The 16,926-nt window shown below is 39.2% G+C and overlaps 1 protein-coding gene across 1 annotated transcript in view; it reads left to right on the top strand.

The window, feature by feature from the left end:
• The window catches only part of LOC122811880 (uromodulin-like), a 728,404-nt gene that overhangs the window by 13,445 nt on the left and 698,033 nt on the right, over positions 1-16,926 (top strand). Inside the window, exon 2 of the mRNA XM_044084023.1 lies at positions 16,728-16,844. Within this exon, the coding sequence (XP_043939958.1) occupies positions 16,728-16,844 (117 nt within the window). The remainder of the gene's footprint in view (positions 1-16,727; positions 16,845-16,926) is intronic.

Below are 16,926 nucleotides of genomic sequence, written 5' to 3'. Positions count from 1 at the left end.
ATATAAAAAAAACTCAGAGTTTCTACCACCTGGCTACTCCTGCTTAAGATACAACAGACCCCATAAAAAGGTGAAAGTGTTGCATTAATTTACCCAAGTCATTTCACATTAGTACCATATTCCAACCCCATCCCACAATTAGCATCTGCCAAAATTGTTGTAGGTTTCCTAAAACTGAATACCAGCAAAAAAGCTCTAAATCCTTGGAATCTATATCCCACCAGACAATAATATACCCATGCTAGGACAGATCCTCGCCTAGACTTCAAAAACCTTTACTAATGAAACAATTATCCTTGGGGATGTCAACATAGATTGGATAGAAGTCACAAAAGATCAACCCTTAATAAATATAAATCTATTCAGTTATACTCAGCTTATCAATGAAGTAATTAGACCCAACAAAACAACAACTAGTGTCTCCATTATAGACTGGATGCTAGTCTCACACCAAACAAAGTAGCTTCAGCAGGGACTCTACCTCAAACCACAAGTGATCACCTCCCAGCATACATAATACATAAATCCATCCAAGCCCCAAGCCAACACTAGTACAGACTAACTAGAAATATCTCCAGTTTTGACCAATCTACTTTAAATAACACCCTAGCACAAGTAAACTGGAGCATTCGCAAAGTCCTCTCACTAGACAAAGCTGTTGAATTTTTTAATTCAAACTTCTTAGATTTCCTAAACATTCTAGTCCCCATACAGCAAAAAAGAATTAAAAACAACAATGCTACCTGGCTTACTCATCCCACAAAACAAATGATGTCTAAAAGAGACAAATGTTGGAAGCATTAGCAAAAGACAAAACCCCAATACCTCCTACAATTCAAACAACTTCATAATCTAGCAAAACCTGCAGTAGTAAAAGACAAAAAACAATTCTATCTAACCAAAAATTCCATAAACAAAATGATTTAATAACAGCCCCTGTCCTGACCCAGATAAATCCCACACAGAAACTGCCACAATATTCAACTCACATTTTAGTGTCTGTTGTTAAACTTACAGGAAACTTCCCTCAAATAAATATCACAGCATGCTCACCAAATATAAATGCCATGCTAAACTTAACCTTCTCCCTTATCCCTACCTCAACTATTTTGAAACTACTTCTTAAGCTCAAACCATGTACTAATGCACCTGATAACCTACCCCAACATACCTACAGATGTCAGCAAAGTCTAGAGCTTATCCAGTTAGCATACTAATCAATAGATCTCTCCAGGAAGAACAAGTACTCACTATCTTGAAAAAAGCTTATATTCACCAATTTCCGACCTATAGCAATCCTTTCCACTTTATCAAATATTCTAGAAAAATGTGTCCACAATCAACTCTGAAAACACCTCCTAGATGATAAAATCATGTCCTCCAGCCAACATGGTTTCAGACCTAGACACAGTATCACCACTTCCCTTATATCATTCTTGGACACTGTAACTGTGCAAGAGACACAGGGAAAATTGTGTCCTCTTTATTCCTCGACCTATCAAAATAATTTGATACCATCTCACATCTCCTACTATTCTTTAAGCTATCTAGCCTAGGAAGCTCACCCCTACCTTAGATTGGTTCTCTAACTACCTTAGAAATAGACAACAAGCAACAAAATGGAACCAGTACTTCTCACCTTATCTCCCGATATCAACAGGAGTTCTCCAAGGCTCTATACTTGGGCCCCTCCTTTTCAGCATATTTGTTAATGACTTCCACTATTCCATGTCCCAAACCTCACTTATTCAATATGCAGATTATTCCACCATCATCTGCTCTGCCTATTCTACCAGTGAACTCCAAAAACTTACCACCTCAAATCACCTTCTCATCCACATAAACAGGGATGAACAACAATCACCTAGCCCTAAATGCTAACAAAACCAAACTTCTTCTATTTACCCCTAAAATATCCACCCCATAAACAGGTCAGCATTTAATATTCAGTCTCAGAACAGCACTGTCATCAAAGGAGTGCCCCACACAAAACTCCTTGGAATTACTATTAATGAAAATCTCTCCTTTGATCTTCCTATCCTAAACAACATCAGAAAGACCCACCAAAAGTTAAGTCTGCTTTACAGACACATAACTTACTTTATCCACTCAGCCAAAACAATGCTAGCATCCTCCTTTCTTTGACCATCTCTACTATATGGTGTGCCCCTGATCACAGGCATTCAACTCTCTCTAAAAAACAAAAATCTTGTTAAAATAAAGCAGCAAAGTTTGAAAACAATGCTACAAATTCCTCCCATCACTGTATATCCCTTCAAAAACTCAATTGTCTCGAACTATCTCACTTCCTAACTTACATACAACTCACCACTGCACATAAAATCATAACTAATCCAAAAGATTGCCCATCCCTAACCTCACTAATGTCCCCCTACAACCCCACTAGATACCTCAGATCAGAAAATGAATGTCATCTAAAGGTAGAATTGCGCAACCTACAGCTGGTCAAGCCCTTTACTCCATTGCTGTAGCCAAGGTGTGGAATTCCTTACCCACAACAATTAGAACCACTTCTAACCACACCATTTTGAAAAAGTCTCTGCAAGAATACCTCTCCAAACTATGGCTCTGTACATGCTCAAATAATTCTTCCAGCACTACATGAAACTAGAAACTTCTAACAACTTTAACACTTTGACATATCTATCTATCTTCACTTAATTTAACTCTTCTCCATCTCAGTTTTATATATCCTCAGCTATAAGTTGAAATTTAAAGAAAGGAAAGCCTGATTCTAATTGTATATCAACATGCATATATTGTACCTAGATATAAATCATTGCTACGTTTGTATTTTTTATAATGTTGCTTTCTAGTAACTTGAATCTGTTAACTGTCATTATGTAACTTTATCTCATCAATGTATATGTAATATGTGGAACTTTTCTCCCCGCGTCTCCACTAAAAATGGGTGCTCCTAGGCCCAATGGACTATCCTGGAAAACAAATGCAAACAAATAAATAAATGAATAGCAGTGGCAGTGAAAAATACAGTGCAGATGTAATGCAGCTAATAAAGTAGCACAGTTAATCAAATACAAGTGCAGTATATATCAGAATAAATTGAAAAATGGCACTTAGTTTAGTATCTTTTATCAGCAACTTTGAAATTAGCACAGGGTAGATTCATAGGTTCATAGGTTCATACTAGGCTATCTGCCCTAGGGCATTTATAAGCCTAGCCAGAGTGTGTGTGGCTTTCACCACCCCTTAGGATGAGAATACTATACCCATTAGTTTGCTGTGCCTCTGTCCAGCAGTGATACAGAGATGATTCCCAGGGTAAACCTACGATCTCCCATCCACTCGTCAAGATTTCTCTTGAACAGAGTCAATGAGGGGCTCTGCCTCACATGGACTGGGATTCTGTTCCATAATGTAGGAAGTCTCTGGGTGATGAATCTGTCCCTCCAGCACGTCCTATTTATATCCGTGTTGAGGTTTAAGTCTCTTGTTCTCGTGGCTCTGGTGGATTTGGATTTTTTGAGGTGGAGCATGTCCATTAATTCCGGGTTGGACATGGCCTTGTATGTCAGGCACAGATCACCTCTGAGCAGACGGTATGCGACTGAATAGAGCTGGAGTTTCTTCAGTCGGGCATCGTATGACATATGTTTGAGACCCTTTATCCTTTTGGTGAGGAACTTTTGGGGTCTTTCCAACTGCTGCAGGTGTCGGGTAAGGTACATTCGAATGGGCGTTGTACTCAATCATTGGTCTGATAAGTGAAGAGTACAGGGGTACAATGACCTCTCCTGATCTGGATGTGAATCCCTTCATGATCAGGTGGGCAATGTAGAAGGTCTTCCTAACCACTTTGTCAATGTGAGTGTCAAAAGAGGTTACTGTCAACTTGGGTCCCCAGGTCCCTGATAACTTCTTCCGTGTTTAATGGATTACCACCTATGTGGTAATTAGGGGTTACCTTGTTTTTCCCAAAGGGTATGACTATACATTATTTGGCATTTAGCTTAAGGCCATGGCTCTGGCACCAGTTATCCATTTCTATGAGACCTCTCTGGAGGATGTCTGTGTCTGATGGAGTGTCAATTATGGTGCCCAGTTTACAGTCATCTGCAAATTTTGTCAGCCACAATCCCCCTATGTTTGCCTGCACTTCAGAAAAATAAATGCCGAACAAGAGGGGGCCCAGGACTGAGCCCTGTGGTACACCGCTCGTGACCGGCTTAGAGTCTGACATGGCACCAGCAACTCTAACCCTGTGTGTTCTGTCCTTGAGCCAGTTTGCAACCCATCTTGTGACATATGGGTTTACATCTAAGCTGGTGAGCTTTTCTATGATGCCCGAGTGGGGTATTGTGTCGAACGCTTTTGCAGAACAGTTTAATCAGGCTACCAACAAATGCAGCAGAATAAATGCAATTGAACACCTAAGCGCAAGCAGCAAAATAAAGTAGCAAGAGGCCCTTTTTTAAGTAGAAAGTGAGAAAACAGAAGATAATTCAAGGTAAAGAAGCTAAAAGGGTGGGCCTTCACAACTGATCTCAATATACTCAGTAGAATGAGCTGATGCATTGGGTGGGCCTTCACAAGTGATCTCACTGTATTCAATAGAATGACCTGATGCAATGGGACTAGGAGTGTCCAGTATCAAATTTATAGTAGAGGCTGGCAACTCAAAAGCCACCAAGCTTTAAGACCACAAAAACAGTTGGGTGGGCAGGTGGGGAGAAAAAATCAGAACAGAGGTAAGGATTCAGTTCACTAAGCCTAAAATACAGTTACACAGTTTAAAGAGACATGCAGCAAATATTGTTTTTAGTTAATCAGAAGAGCAGAAAAAATAAGCACTTATCTTGTATAGTCTCACAGCATGTTTTTTGGAAAACAGCAGAGTAAGATCAGAAAGCCTAACTCACTGCAGTTTTGACCAAACAAGATCAAACTGATTCAAACACTGACTATTTAAGGAGAGAAACAAGAACCAGCCAAAGTTCAAATTATCCAGTCAAAATGCCCTAAACAGAGCCCTGTGGCAGTAACTCTAGCTAGATCAGACCAAACTGAACCCCTCTCCCACAAAGTACAGCTAGGCCACTGTAGTCAAAAGATTAACTGTACTACAAGGTCCAAAGGTCACAAACAGTACTAGATTCAGCGTGGATCATTCAGTTTCATTTTCATTGATCAAATTAAGCCCGTTTATATTGTCTACAGTTGTTGTGTGTCTGTTTGTCAAGTTTAGATGTAAGTAGTTTGGATGCAATTAGATCATATTGGTTCTTTGGTGGAGGGCTACAGACATGGAATATGGACAGCTTTTCATTTTTGTTGGCTTTATATACAACTGTTTGACTATGACATTACTATAGTCAATTAAAGCAGTAGGGGTGTGGGGGGAGTATCCCACAGGGGAAAAAGTTTATATGTTCTTTTTCAATGATAGTAGCATTTGCATATTTTGGAGAATGACTTATGTATGCATTTAAACATGGAATAAGTGAAAGATTTCTTTGTTACAAAATTCAGATATGAGAGTAAGCAACATTTTCACCATGGTGATGAAACATTGTTTTCATTAACAAATATTTTCTCTGTAATTATACTTTGATATATACATGGTTCAATGGATTAATCAGTGCAGCAGTCCAGTGTTAATTTACAATAGATTATTGCTACAAATATAAGGTAGATAGCTAGTAATTTATTAACTGGTAGTTGGCATAGATGATTAGGGTCATGAACTGTTAACAAGCTCCTTCCTGAAGAACTGAGTTCAATTCCTTCTGTCTTTATTTGCCTACTGTGTGATCTTGTACAAGCCACTTATTCAGGCATTGTTTTGTGACAATTTAAAATTTGATCTAGGCTCATTAATGGTGTTCTGGACCGCATGCCTAGTATATACCTATGAACAATATAGAGTACATTGTGACCGATAATTCTGAATGAGTTTGTATAGATTTTACAGTATGGTAATTAGTGTTTAGATGTAGTAGTGGCTCTAGACAGTGCTGCTTCCTCATTTGTTAGTTGTCAGACTCCACATTGTGCTTAAAAAATGTTTGCCCTTGTTATTATGTACCTTTGGTATAGTTTATATTTTCAGTATCTTAGTGTATAGACATGTTAAATATACCAATACATAGGCTGGCCCCTGACTGATCCAGCACCATTGATTTTATACCATTAACATGAATAAATTAGTATTGGATCAGATCACATGAATGCTTCCTGGTGATCCATTCTATAGAAAGTATTACTTGCTGCATACTTCCTAGCCGAGTTTAAATTTGCCTAACATTATAACCAATACACCTTCACCTTGTGCTATTATTTTGATTATGTAGTTTATCAAAACTTACATTTATAATCTGATCATGCATATATATTTAGCATGCAGCCTCCATTCCATGGTCAGCAGAATCATATCTTCATATAGCTGTAAGGTTCATCGGTTCATAGGTTGCTACTAGGCTATCGGCTCTTGGGACTATACAAGCCTAGACATAACAATTCCCTGGATATTTCTTCCCACAATATTTACTTCCCTGGACACCTGTCTAGCAGGGTAACTGACGTGAACCCCAGGGTGAATTTCCTATCTCCCATCCAGTCGTCAAGATTCCTTTTGAAGAGGGCCAAGGAGACACTCTGCTTGACATGTATGGGCAGTCTATTCCAGAGTATGCAGAGTCTCTGGGTCAGGAACCTATCCCTCCAGCATGTTTTGTTCATTGTGATGACAAGGTTTAGATTCCTAGAGCATGTGGCTCTGAGGGATTGGGATTTTTTAAGTGGAGCATGTCCAACAGCTCAGGGTTTGACATGGCCTTATATGTTAAGCAGAGATCGCCTCTGAGTAGATGATATGCCACTGAGTATAGCTGGAGTTTTTTTAGACAGTCAGCATACGGCATCTGCTTTAGGCCTGTGATTCTTTTAGTGAGGTATTTCTGCAGCCTTTCCAGTAGTTGCAGATGTCTTGTGAGGTACATACCAAACAGGGCATTGTACTCTATAATGGGTCTAATGAGGGATGAGTACAGTGGGATAATGACCTCCTTTTTTCTGGATGAAAAGCCCTTAGTGATGAGGTGTGCCACATAGAAGGATTTCCTGACTGTTGTGGCTATGTGGTTATCGAAGGTGAGACCACTGTCCACCTGTGTCCCTAAGTCTCTCATCACACTTTCGGTGTTTAGTGTGCTGCCACCTATGTGGTAATTCATGGGTAAATGTTTTTTCCCAAAGGGGATAACTATACATTTCTTGGCATTAAGCCTGAGCCCATGGCTCTGGCACCAAGCATCTGTTTCTGTAAGACCCTTTTGTAAAATATCCACACAATTTGGGGATTCAATAAAGGCTCCCAGTTTGAAGTCATCTGTGAACTTTGTTAGCCAGAATCCCTTAGTGTTGGCCTGTACTTCAGAGAAGTAGATGCCAAACAAGAGAGGTCCCAGGACTGAACCCTGAGGTACTCCACTTTTCACTTGTCTGGAGTTGGATTTGGAGTTGGCTACTTTTACAGTGTGGGTTCTGTCAGTAAGCCAATTGTCAACCCACCGAGTGACGTACAGATTTATGCCAGCTTAGTAAGTTTGTCTATGATTCCAGAGTGGGGGATGGTGTCGAAGGCCTTGGTGAAGTCCATATAGGCTGTGTGGACCACCTTACCCTCATCCACAGCTCTGAAGACAGACTTGAAGATGTCAGTCAGGTTCAGGAGACAAGATTGGCCCTTCACGAACCCAAACTGTGTGGGGTCTAGTGTTTGAAAGTTGCCAATGTCTTTGTTTATAAGTTCCATGATAATGCATTCCATGCACTTGCAGATCAGGCTCATCAGACTGATAGGACGGTAGTTCCCGGGATCCAAGTTGGATCCCCCCTTGTGGAGTGGGATAACTGTAGCTGTGTGCCACTCAGTGAGCACAAAGCCTGACATGAGGCTGTGATTAAACATGACACTTAGGTGAGGTACCAGTTCATTTTGTAGTTCATGTAATACACAGCCCAGGATGTCATCTGGTCCCATGGATGCTGTATTCATAGCTTTGGAGAGTGCAGTTTCTACCTGTGTGGCCGTGATTACTGGAATTTGGCAATCTTTTGGTATTGAGATGGGCCCTTTATGGGGTGAGAGGGGGGTGAAGTTGGCACTAAATCGATCTGCCAGGATATTGGCAATATCCTTGGGATCAGTATATTTAATGCCATTATGTTGTAGCTCAGAGCAGATCTGAGCATTGCCATTTAGACTCTTGACATAACTATAGAATGCTTTGTGGTTGTCTTTGGAATCTTTGGCAATTTTATTTTCGTAACTATCTTTGGAGGATTTTATGAGGGATCTCAGCTTCTTACTGAGGCTGGTAAGGGAGCTTTTTGCATCCTGGGATTTTCCTCTTTTCTGCAACAGTTTCTTCCTTATGTTGTATAGTTTGTTTATGGCAGGGGACCACCAGATTGGCTTCGCTTTTTAGAGGAGAGTGGCTTGGTTCTATTTGGGATGGCACAATTCATGCACAAGTGGATGTGCTCGTACAATGCCCTAGTGTAGGATTCAGCAGTCGAACTTTCAGATCCCATCTGCCTGGGTGTCATGAAGTTTGTCACTTCTGACTTGAGTAGCAGGAAGTTGGCTTTTCAGAAGTTTTTTTTTATGGAGGTTTCCTTACTGGGGGGTGGGGGTGGGATGTGGATGTCAAGGGTGATTTGCTTATGGTCAGACCTGACCAATGAGGGGGTGACCACTGGTGTGGAGCATCTATCTCCCATGTTGGTAATGACCAGGTCTAGGATATTGGAGGCCCTGTTGGGACAATGGATTAGTTGATCCAGGGAGTTGGAATTTATGAATTCCAAGAACCGCTGGGAAAAGGTGTTGGTACACGAGTAGTTTTCCCAGTTAATGGCAGGGTAGTTGAAATCACCCAGTATTAGGGTATTTTGTTGTATCTTAATATTTTCCAGTATGTTTAGAAAGGTGTAGTGAGAATCTTGGGGCATGGTGGGGGATCTGTAGCAAGCTACAATTTTGGATTGCAGTCTTACCTAGTGTTAGTTGCACCTGGAGAATTTCAGATGCATTGTGTTGGGCAACTATTCTGGAGGTGTGAATATCCTTGGTGAATATGGACACTCCTCCACCTTTAATGTTTCGGTCTTGGTTTGGTGGCCAAAAAGTGTGGTAAGAGTTGTAGCCTGGTATTGCAGGGGTGCTGTCTGGAGCCTTGAACCAGGTCTCAGTTACTGCACAGATATCAATGTTCTCCATTTTTAGGAGTGTCTCAAGAGAGTGCATTTTGAGGTTTAGACTTCTAGCATTGAGTAGCATTACCTTCAGATTTTGCATGCTTGTATCTGTTACGGTGGTGGCTTTGTCCTTTGAACCTTTCATAAAAAAGGCACTATAGGGGTGGCAAGAGCTTTACCCAGTAACCTGAATCCCAGGTGTGACAGGGGCAGACCATCTCTAGCAAAACATCATGGTTTATCGATCATGTCTTCCCAGGCAGACAGATACAGGATCCCCTTTGAATGACACCAGAAGCTTAGCCAATAGTTGAAGTCAATCATTTTGTCATTGTACTGTGGTATCATTCTGGGCGAAGGCAGGATGCTACTCAGGGCTAGGGTCATACCTGCCTGGGCCACATGACCCGAAAGCTCTTCCATGTCTCTTTTCATGTAGTCCAGGGAGGTAAGTCTCAAGTCATTCACTCCAACATGGACAATGACAGAGTCATATCTGTACTTGTTGTGGAGTGACTTGAGTGCATGCATTATGTGGCGGATCCTGGCACCTGACAGGTGGCTGACTGTAATTTTCTCCTTGTTCAGCCTGGTGAGTGGGACATCAGTGTGCCTGACTATAGAATCCCCTATGACTAAAGTGTTAGGTATGTTGTCTTGCCTTAGGGGCTGTTGTTGGGTGGCACACTGGTGTTGTGAGCTAAGTGCCACTTTGGTTGTGACTAGTGTTTGCGTTTCAGCTTCGGAGGTCTTTGTTGCTTGGGCAGGTTAATGTTAAGGGCCTCATCATATATGGGTTTAGTGTTGCTATGTGTGGGTGTTGATGGTGTGGATTTTGAAGGGGTATGTGTTCCTTGAGGTGTAGTGCAGGTGTTAACCTTCTCCTCTTGACTGTCTAGCACAATCTTCGCTGGAGAGAGCTTTGCTTCCAGTTTGGCTATGTAAGTGTATCTCTCACAGGTTGTAGTGTTGGGTGGTAGGTGGAGAGGATTGTCTTTGTACATGAGGCAGTTACTGCATTGCCCCAGTATGCCCAGATTCACCAGGTGGACAGGAGAAATTACTGGAAGCTGACCCTTGAACATGCCTGTTTAGGTGCTTTTCTTGTAAAGTACAAGAGCTATTTTCCCATACCTTTGCAAGGTACTTTGCAATTAGAGGCTGTTTAGTGCATACAATTAATTTCTCTTTATTGACAAGGAAAGTTGAGTGCTTGTATCAGTTTAAGGCTTCCTAGTGCTTTCCAGCAGGTTCTAGAGCAAGTGCTAGTCACAGGGGTTCAGATTTTAATGCTACTCCTGAGAAACCAGCTAGTTCTAAGGGAATATTTGAAGAGCAGACTTTCTGGCATCTGGAATACTTTAACCATAGCCGCGCGGTGCTGCATGATGTGAAAAATGCACAAACACATGCGTTTTTAAGCCAGAAAGTTGAAAGGGATAGAAATCAGTCCAAAAAAGCTAATAAAATTACAATTTCAGAGCTGGAAACCACTCCTCTAGTGTTAGGCAGTACAATGCTCACCACTCCCACTGGTAAGCAGTAGGACTTCCCTCTACCACAGCAAGGTCTGGATAGCTCTGAACACAGAAAATAAAGTCCTGAGACCAGCAAAGCCTGGGATCTGAACTATACTAGCTAGGAGAGGCAGGAAACAAGCAAACAAGATAGCATTTTTTGTTTTTTTGTTCTTTTTTCTTGGTTAAAACAGGCTAAACAATGCAATAATACAGCAAATAAACACAGAAAAGACTAACACACTTGAGTGTATAGCCCTAAACAGTAGATGCAATTAAAACTCTACACAATTAGCAAGTTAAAACTTTTTAAATGAAGCAAGGCAAGTGCACAACCGAAAAATGATTTAAGAGGCAGTAATACAGTAGAATAAGTGTCTAGTCTACATATACAGAGATGTCTATATATACAGAAAAGCAGCTAAAACACACAAACAATTCAGATGCAGTGCAACCTAGAGCACTTGAGATGTAGCAATATTAAGGCAAATACTGTTTTAATAACTGACTAAAATATACTCTATATTTCCAAAATGTGTGCGAATCACAGTCAGAACACAAGGAGATTCAGGCAATTTTATTTTATTTTTTTAAAGATAGGGAGAAAGGAGGAACAGAAGGAAAGAAACAAAGTGGGTTGTCCTTCTCAGATGTTCTGCCTTTATTAAGTAGAATGAGCTAATGACACTAGACTGGGAAGAGTGTCCCAGATCAAATTTACAGTAGGGGTGAGCAACTGCAAAGCCACCAAGTATAACAACAAGACACCAACAGCTATTAGCCTACACTCTTTTAGACACTAAACACTACAGAAATGTTTATCACAGCAGTGAACCACAGAATGGAAGTTTTTAAATAGATAAAGGAGCAAGGAGACTCTACAGAATGCTTTTAACTGCAAACAAACCAGTTACCCATGCAGATTAATTAATAGCAATAAAATACAGTAAAAAGGAATTTAGATGCCCCACGCATGCTGGGTATCCTTCATACCTGATGAACAGGACTACACTAGTAACTGAATTCACCTTAGCTCTTGCTTTAGGCATGGATTCCTTAAATGTCATTATGTTTAATGTTATGATTGCATTTAGGCTTTGGTTTGGGGTGACAGGGTTATACAGTCTGCAGATGTGCTGCTCTGTATGGCTGTCAGTGTGGAGGGTATCTTGAAATATTGTGAATAATTAAGTGTGTTGTGCTTTGAGCTTTGTCAATTAATTTTCTCCTTAGGCAGCTTTTTTGAACTTTTGGATGTTCTACTGTTCGAATTCAAACACCTATAAAATTTGCTGAAAAGCACAACACTATGAAGTATATTAAAGTGTTAATAATAGTTTGTTATATGGTGACATAAACTGTGTGTTTGGAAGGGGGAGTGCTCATGCCATTACTTCACATGGTCACTGTGGGAACCTCTGTGTTGTCAGGTAATGGAGCTTTTAATATACCTTTAAACACAGTCACAGACATACCACACACACACACACACACACACACACACACACACACACACACACACACACACACACACACACACACACACACACACTCTTATGGAAGCAAACACACTCCTGCACATGTGCGTGCACATACACATTCCTTTTACTTCAAAGAAATAGAATGACTGTTTACTTATTTTTTTAGGTGTGCTGTATGACATGCTAGTATATTAGATGCCTGCTTATGTCATCAAATGGGGCAAGACAATAAGAGGATACAGAAGCATGGGGAGGCAGCATTTTTTAAAAGGTGTTAAATTACTCTGCTTTTTACTAGCTTAGCAAAGGAAGTTGGAGTCTGGCCAAAAAGGCATAGGTTAGAAGTAATTTATATATCATTTACAAAATGTGCTTTTGTGTAAATAAAGTCACAAAGTATTGCAGTGTTACTGGGACAATGTAACACTGCAAGCAGTAATATAAACAGAGAGCTGTGAAAGGGACACTAATCAGAACCAGCTTGCTAAGTGCTCAGGAAATCTTGAAAGGTTTATCACATACACAAAATGTATGTTTTCCTTTATTTGGAATGGATGTAGAGGGTTTTATGTACACAATCCACTGTAAGTACACGCTTTGCCACATTCAGTCTGAAGTTTCTTCAATAGAAAGTTCATGCATACCGATAAACAAAAGCAAGCAAACAAAAATATTTACAATAATAACTATTTTATCTGACTCTATGGATTAACTCTGTTCGTACTATAATCCCCCTCCCCCCAAATTAGCAATCTGTTTATAGTATCATTATATTCAGGTTTTGTGGTTCAGGATTTACAACTTTTACTTGCCATTGTAAGTTAAGTAAGATGTTGTTGTTTTTCGGCTTTTCCCGGTTAGGAGTCGCCACAGCAGAACTCCAGTCTGCTAATGATTGAAAGTAGATTTTCACGAATGCCAAGGTGCCAGCTCAACGTTCAACCTTCAGTGAAGGCACGCCCATTTATGCATGTCTTTCAAATGCCCTCAGGGACGACATGCAGACTCCACACAGAAGGAACTCCCCACACTCCAGCCGAGAATCAAACGCGAGAACCTCTTGCTGTGAGGCAACAACACTACCGCTGCACCACCACGGCTATTGTAAGTTAAGTAAGATAAGAAGCTTTAAATGCTGTAAAGTCTGGGAACACTGATGAGGTTATTCATTAGGTTAATTAAGTGCTGTCACCTCCCATAAAAGACAGCGCTTCAGAGCTGCAGCTGAAATAAAAGTGACACAGAAAAGTTAAGGGTTTACTGTTTTACTCTACTTTATAATAATACCCCTGCCCCTTCAAGGAGCAGTGTTCCACTCAGCACAGTTTGCTCCCCTTTACTCCAGGACCTCTTAAGGACATAACAGTGTTCCAACTACATGGCTTCTGAATGCCTATGACTATTTACATCTTTATGGGTACATTCAGGCCAATAAAAGCAAACCTCACAAGCTGTAGGCATGCTGTGTTTCTTTTTTTCTGACAACCAAATTTCAGAATAAATCCTCAACAATTTAAGAAGTACCTGTGTCTGGCATAGAAAGCATCCTCTGACCCATTACTGATGAATTTACCATACATTAGCAAGTCAAGTGGTATCAGAAATGCTTGGTCTATGGATCTAAACCTCTTCTGCAACATCAACAGAACAGTTTGTATCAGCAGGTATATCTCACAGAGGATAGCACTGTAGTTAAACAGACTCCCAATCCACGTGAAACAAAGTTTATCCCTGTCCATTTTCAAGCGCAACTTTGATCAATGGAAAGGAAACAGAAAATTTATGCCAGGACTGCTCCCTGCACTACTGATGGATAGAGACAGCTCCTAATTGTTTTATCTCATCCATGAGTCCCCTCAAATTATCTATAGTATGATCCCAGTTATTCTCATTAGAGGTAGTAGAAAACAGTCAACTATGGGATAGGCAAGATCAATCAATATCCAAGTGGAATATGTTATTTTGAGCATAAAAATGGGAAATTAGCTAGGCTTAAAATGGCCTGCATGGGCAGTTAGCCTAGTACTTATCAAAGAATCTATGAACCCCACATGATTAACAATATTAAGGCACATTATTCAGATCTACACAGACCACATCGACCTGGTATGTCATATCTTTGTCTTTGGAAATTTTCCCTGGTAACAGAACATCTGTTTCTAAATGCTCATTGTTTAGTATTACTTTTTCCACCACCATGCTAGTAGTTAACTGCTAGATTAAATATTACTTCTCTAAGATCACATCGAGTTTAAAAGCTAAGACCTTTATCCATGGGTATTTTTATGGTAGTTGACAATCTCTCTTTAAAAGCAAACTATATAATTTTACTTTTCCTGCCATTGTGTAGCTGGTTAGCTACCACATTACATACTACTTTCTCAATACTATTGGATACTATACAGAAGACACGTTAGCCTAAAAGACCACACTTGTTTTTGTTACTCTTGTAGACTGGAACAATAATTGCATCCTTACAAGTAGGCATTAGAATTTGTTAAAGTAACAATCTATTTTAATCATTCCTAAGAAATGAAGCTAGGCTAAAACTTAATTCTGTTAATCCTCTAATTGACAGATATTCAAGAATACTCTCATTATGAGTTTTCAGTCAGCCACAAATTTATTTAATCTCTTTTATAGTTAAAATGTACAGGCTCATGTTTTCCCTAAAGCGTTCACATAAAGTGTTTAAACAGAAAGTCATACTTTGGAAGGATAAGACCTCTCTGCAAGATTCAAATTATTTTACTTCTAGTGTCAGTATACTGCCAACTGTGTCAAGACTATGCTTACCGTCATCATGCCTCCCTCACTTCAAAAGAACAGAGACTACTTTTCCCATCATTTGTGCTTTAGGTCAATCCTCTGCCCATCCTAAACTTGATTTAACCTGTCTCTAAAGTATTTTATATTTAGTTAGATTATTCTTTTCAGCTTTTCTTTTCTATTTATTTTATTTTTCTTCTTTTTTGATAATACATTTGCTTTCCTTAATAATTCTCCAACAGTATATTTTCTCCTTACAACTTATCGCAGATTTATAAATAAATGTGACTGTAGTAAAGAATGATCGCCCTGGGGCAGAACTGTGCAGGTGTGACCATTCCATTTCTGACTGACAGAAATAAGGGGCATGGTCATGCATATTTTTCTTATGTTTGGTTAATTATTCTAATTCATACATTTTCTTTAAATTTTCAAGTAAATCACTGATAATTTCAAAGAGTCAATAGTGCTTGATGTTAGAGTTTGTAAAAGTGCTGTTCGTTTACCTTGTTAAGTGAATTAGCACAATATTTAAAAAAAATATCTCTGATGTTGGGCTTTTGCCACCCTCTCCCCTTTGTTTTATCTTTGAGTATGGAACTTTGAACTTTAATTTATTGGCATTTTTTGACTTATTTATTTAGCAGCTTGCTTAATGCTGCTTACAATTGAAGTGCTACCTGTGGGCAGTTAGCCCAGCTAATGGGCATACAAATAATCAGGAATGGATGAATGAATGAACTGTATTATTGTTCACTGTTCTACTGCTTTACCAGTTGTTTTTGTTTCTTTGTTTTTTTATTGGAACTCCAAAAACAATGCTTGCAACAATCAGCACAATTGGCATGCTAGTACAAGAGTGCAGATGTAGAAATTGTGCTCTGCTAAAAATAGTTTATCTTTGAACTAGAATTGTTCTTTCCCAATGAATAAATGCATTCATGAATGGTGTGATAATCGTATGTGTGTTGTAGTGTGGGACAGCTACCGTGTGTTCTGTTGTAATATTGATTCTTTATTATAAACCAGCAATGGTGAAAAGCTTAGTAAATAGCGCACTTCATTCTTTCATTCTTACTGCCTGATCACCTTACATGCTGACTGATTGGAAGAACAAGCCAATTGTACTATTTACTGGCTTTTTGTCATTATTGTATATAAAAAAGTGAAGCGTTGTTACAGCTGGTCCACATTCCAAAGACATGCATCTGGAACATTTCTCCCCGGGCCTCTGTTGAAAATAGGCTGTTTCACAGTTGGACTTTCCTGGTAAACAAATGTTAAATAAATAAAAAATAACGATATATATATATATATATATATATATATATATATATATATATATATATATATATATATGTACATACACACACACACACACACTCACATATACAGATATATATATATATATATATATATATATATATATATATATATATATATATATATTTGCTAACAATAGAAGGATTTTAGTGTTATCGACCTCATAACATGTTTACCATTTCCTGGAATACAGCAAAGTCTATGGGAAAAAAGTGATACAACACAGATGATATTAGACATTTCTATGTACCTGAACATGACCAAATGCCTAATGTGCAATTTGCTTCCTTGGTCAGGAAGACTATCAAACCTTCTGTGATTCTGTAAAAAATATGTTTGCAACACACTTTTATTTTCTGAAACCTTATTTTCTTCATGTTTTTGTCTTTTGTAGTGTACTTACAGTGTGAGAATTCCTGTCATTTGGATGAAGAATGTCTTCCATTTATCATAAATGGAACAACACATTATAGCTGTGAATGCAATGCAACAATATATAACAATGATCCAGGTATGACTGCACCCAAATCTTACCACTGTTGACATATAGTCATATATTTTTCAGGCACCTGCCTGGTTGCTGAGGTTTCACT

Source organism: Protopterus annectens, chromosome 1.part1, assembly GCF_019279795.1.
Source record: "Protopterus annectens isolate FY-2018-M chromosome 1.part1, PAN1.0, whole genome shotgun sequence".
Taxonomy (NCBI): Eukaryota; Metazoa; Chordata; order Ceratodontiformes; family Protopteridae; genus Protopterus; species Protopterus annectens.
Note: the sequence above shows the minus strand (reverse complement) of the source record. Positions and strands in the feature narration are given on the sequence as shown.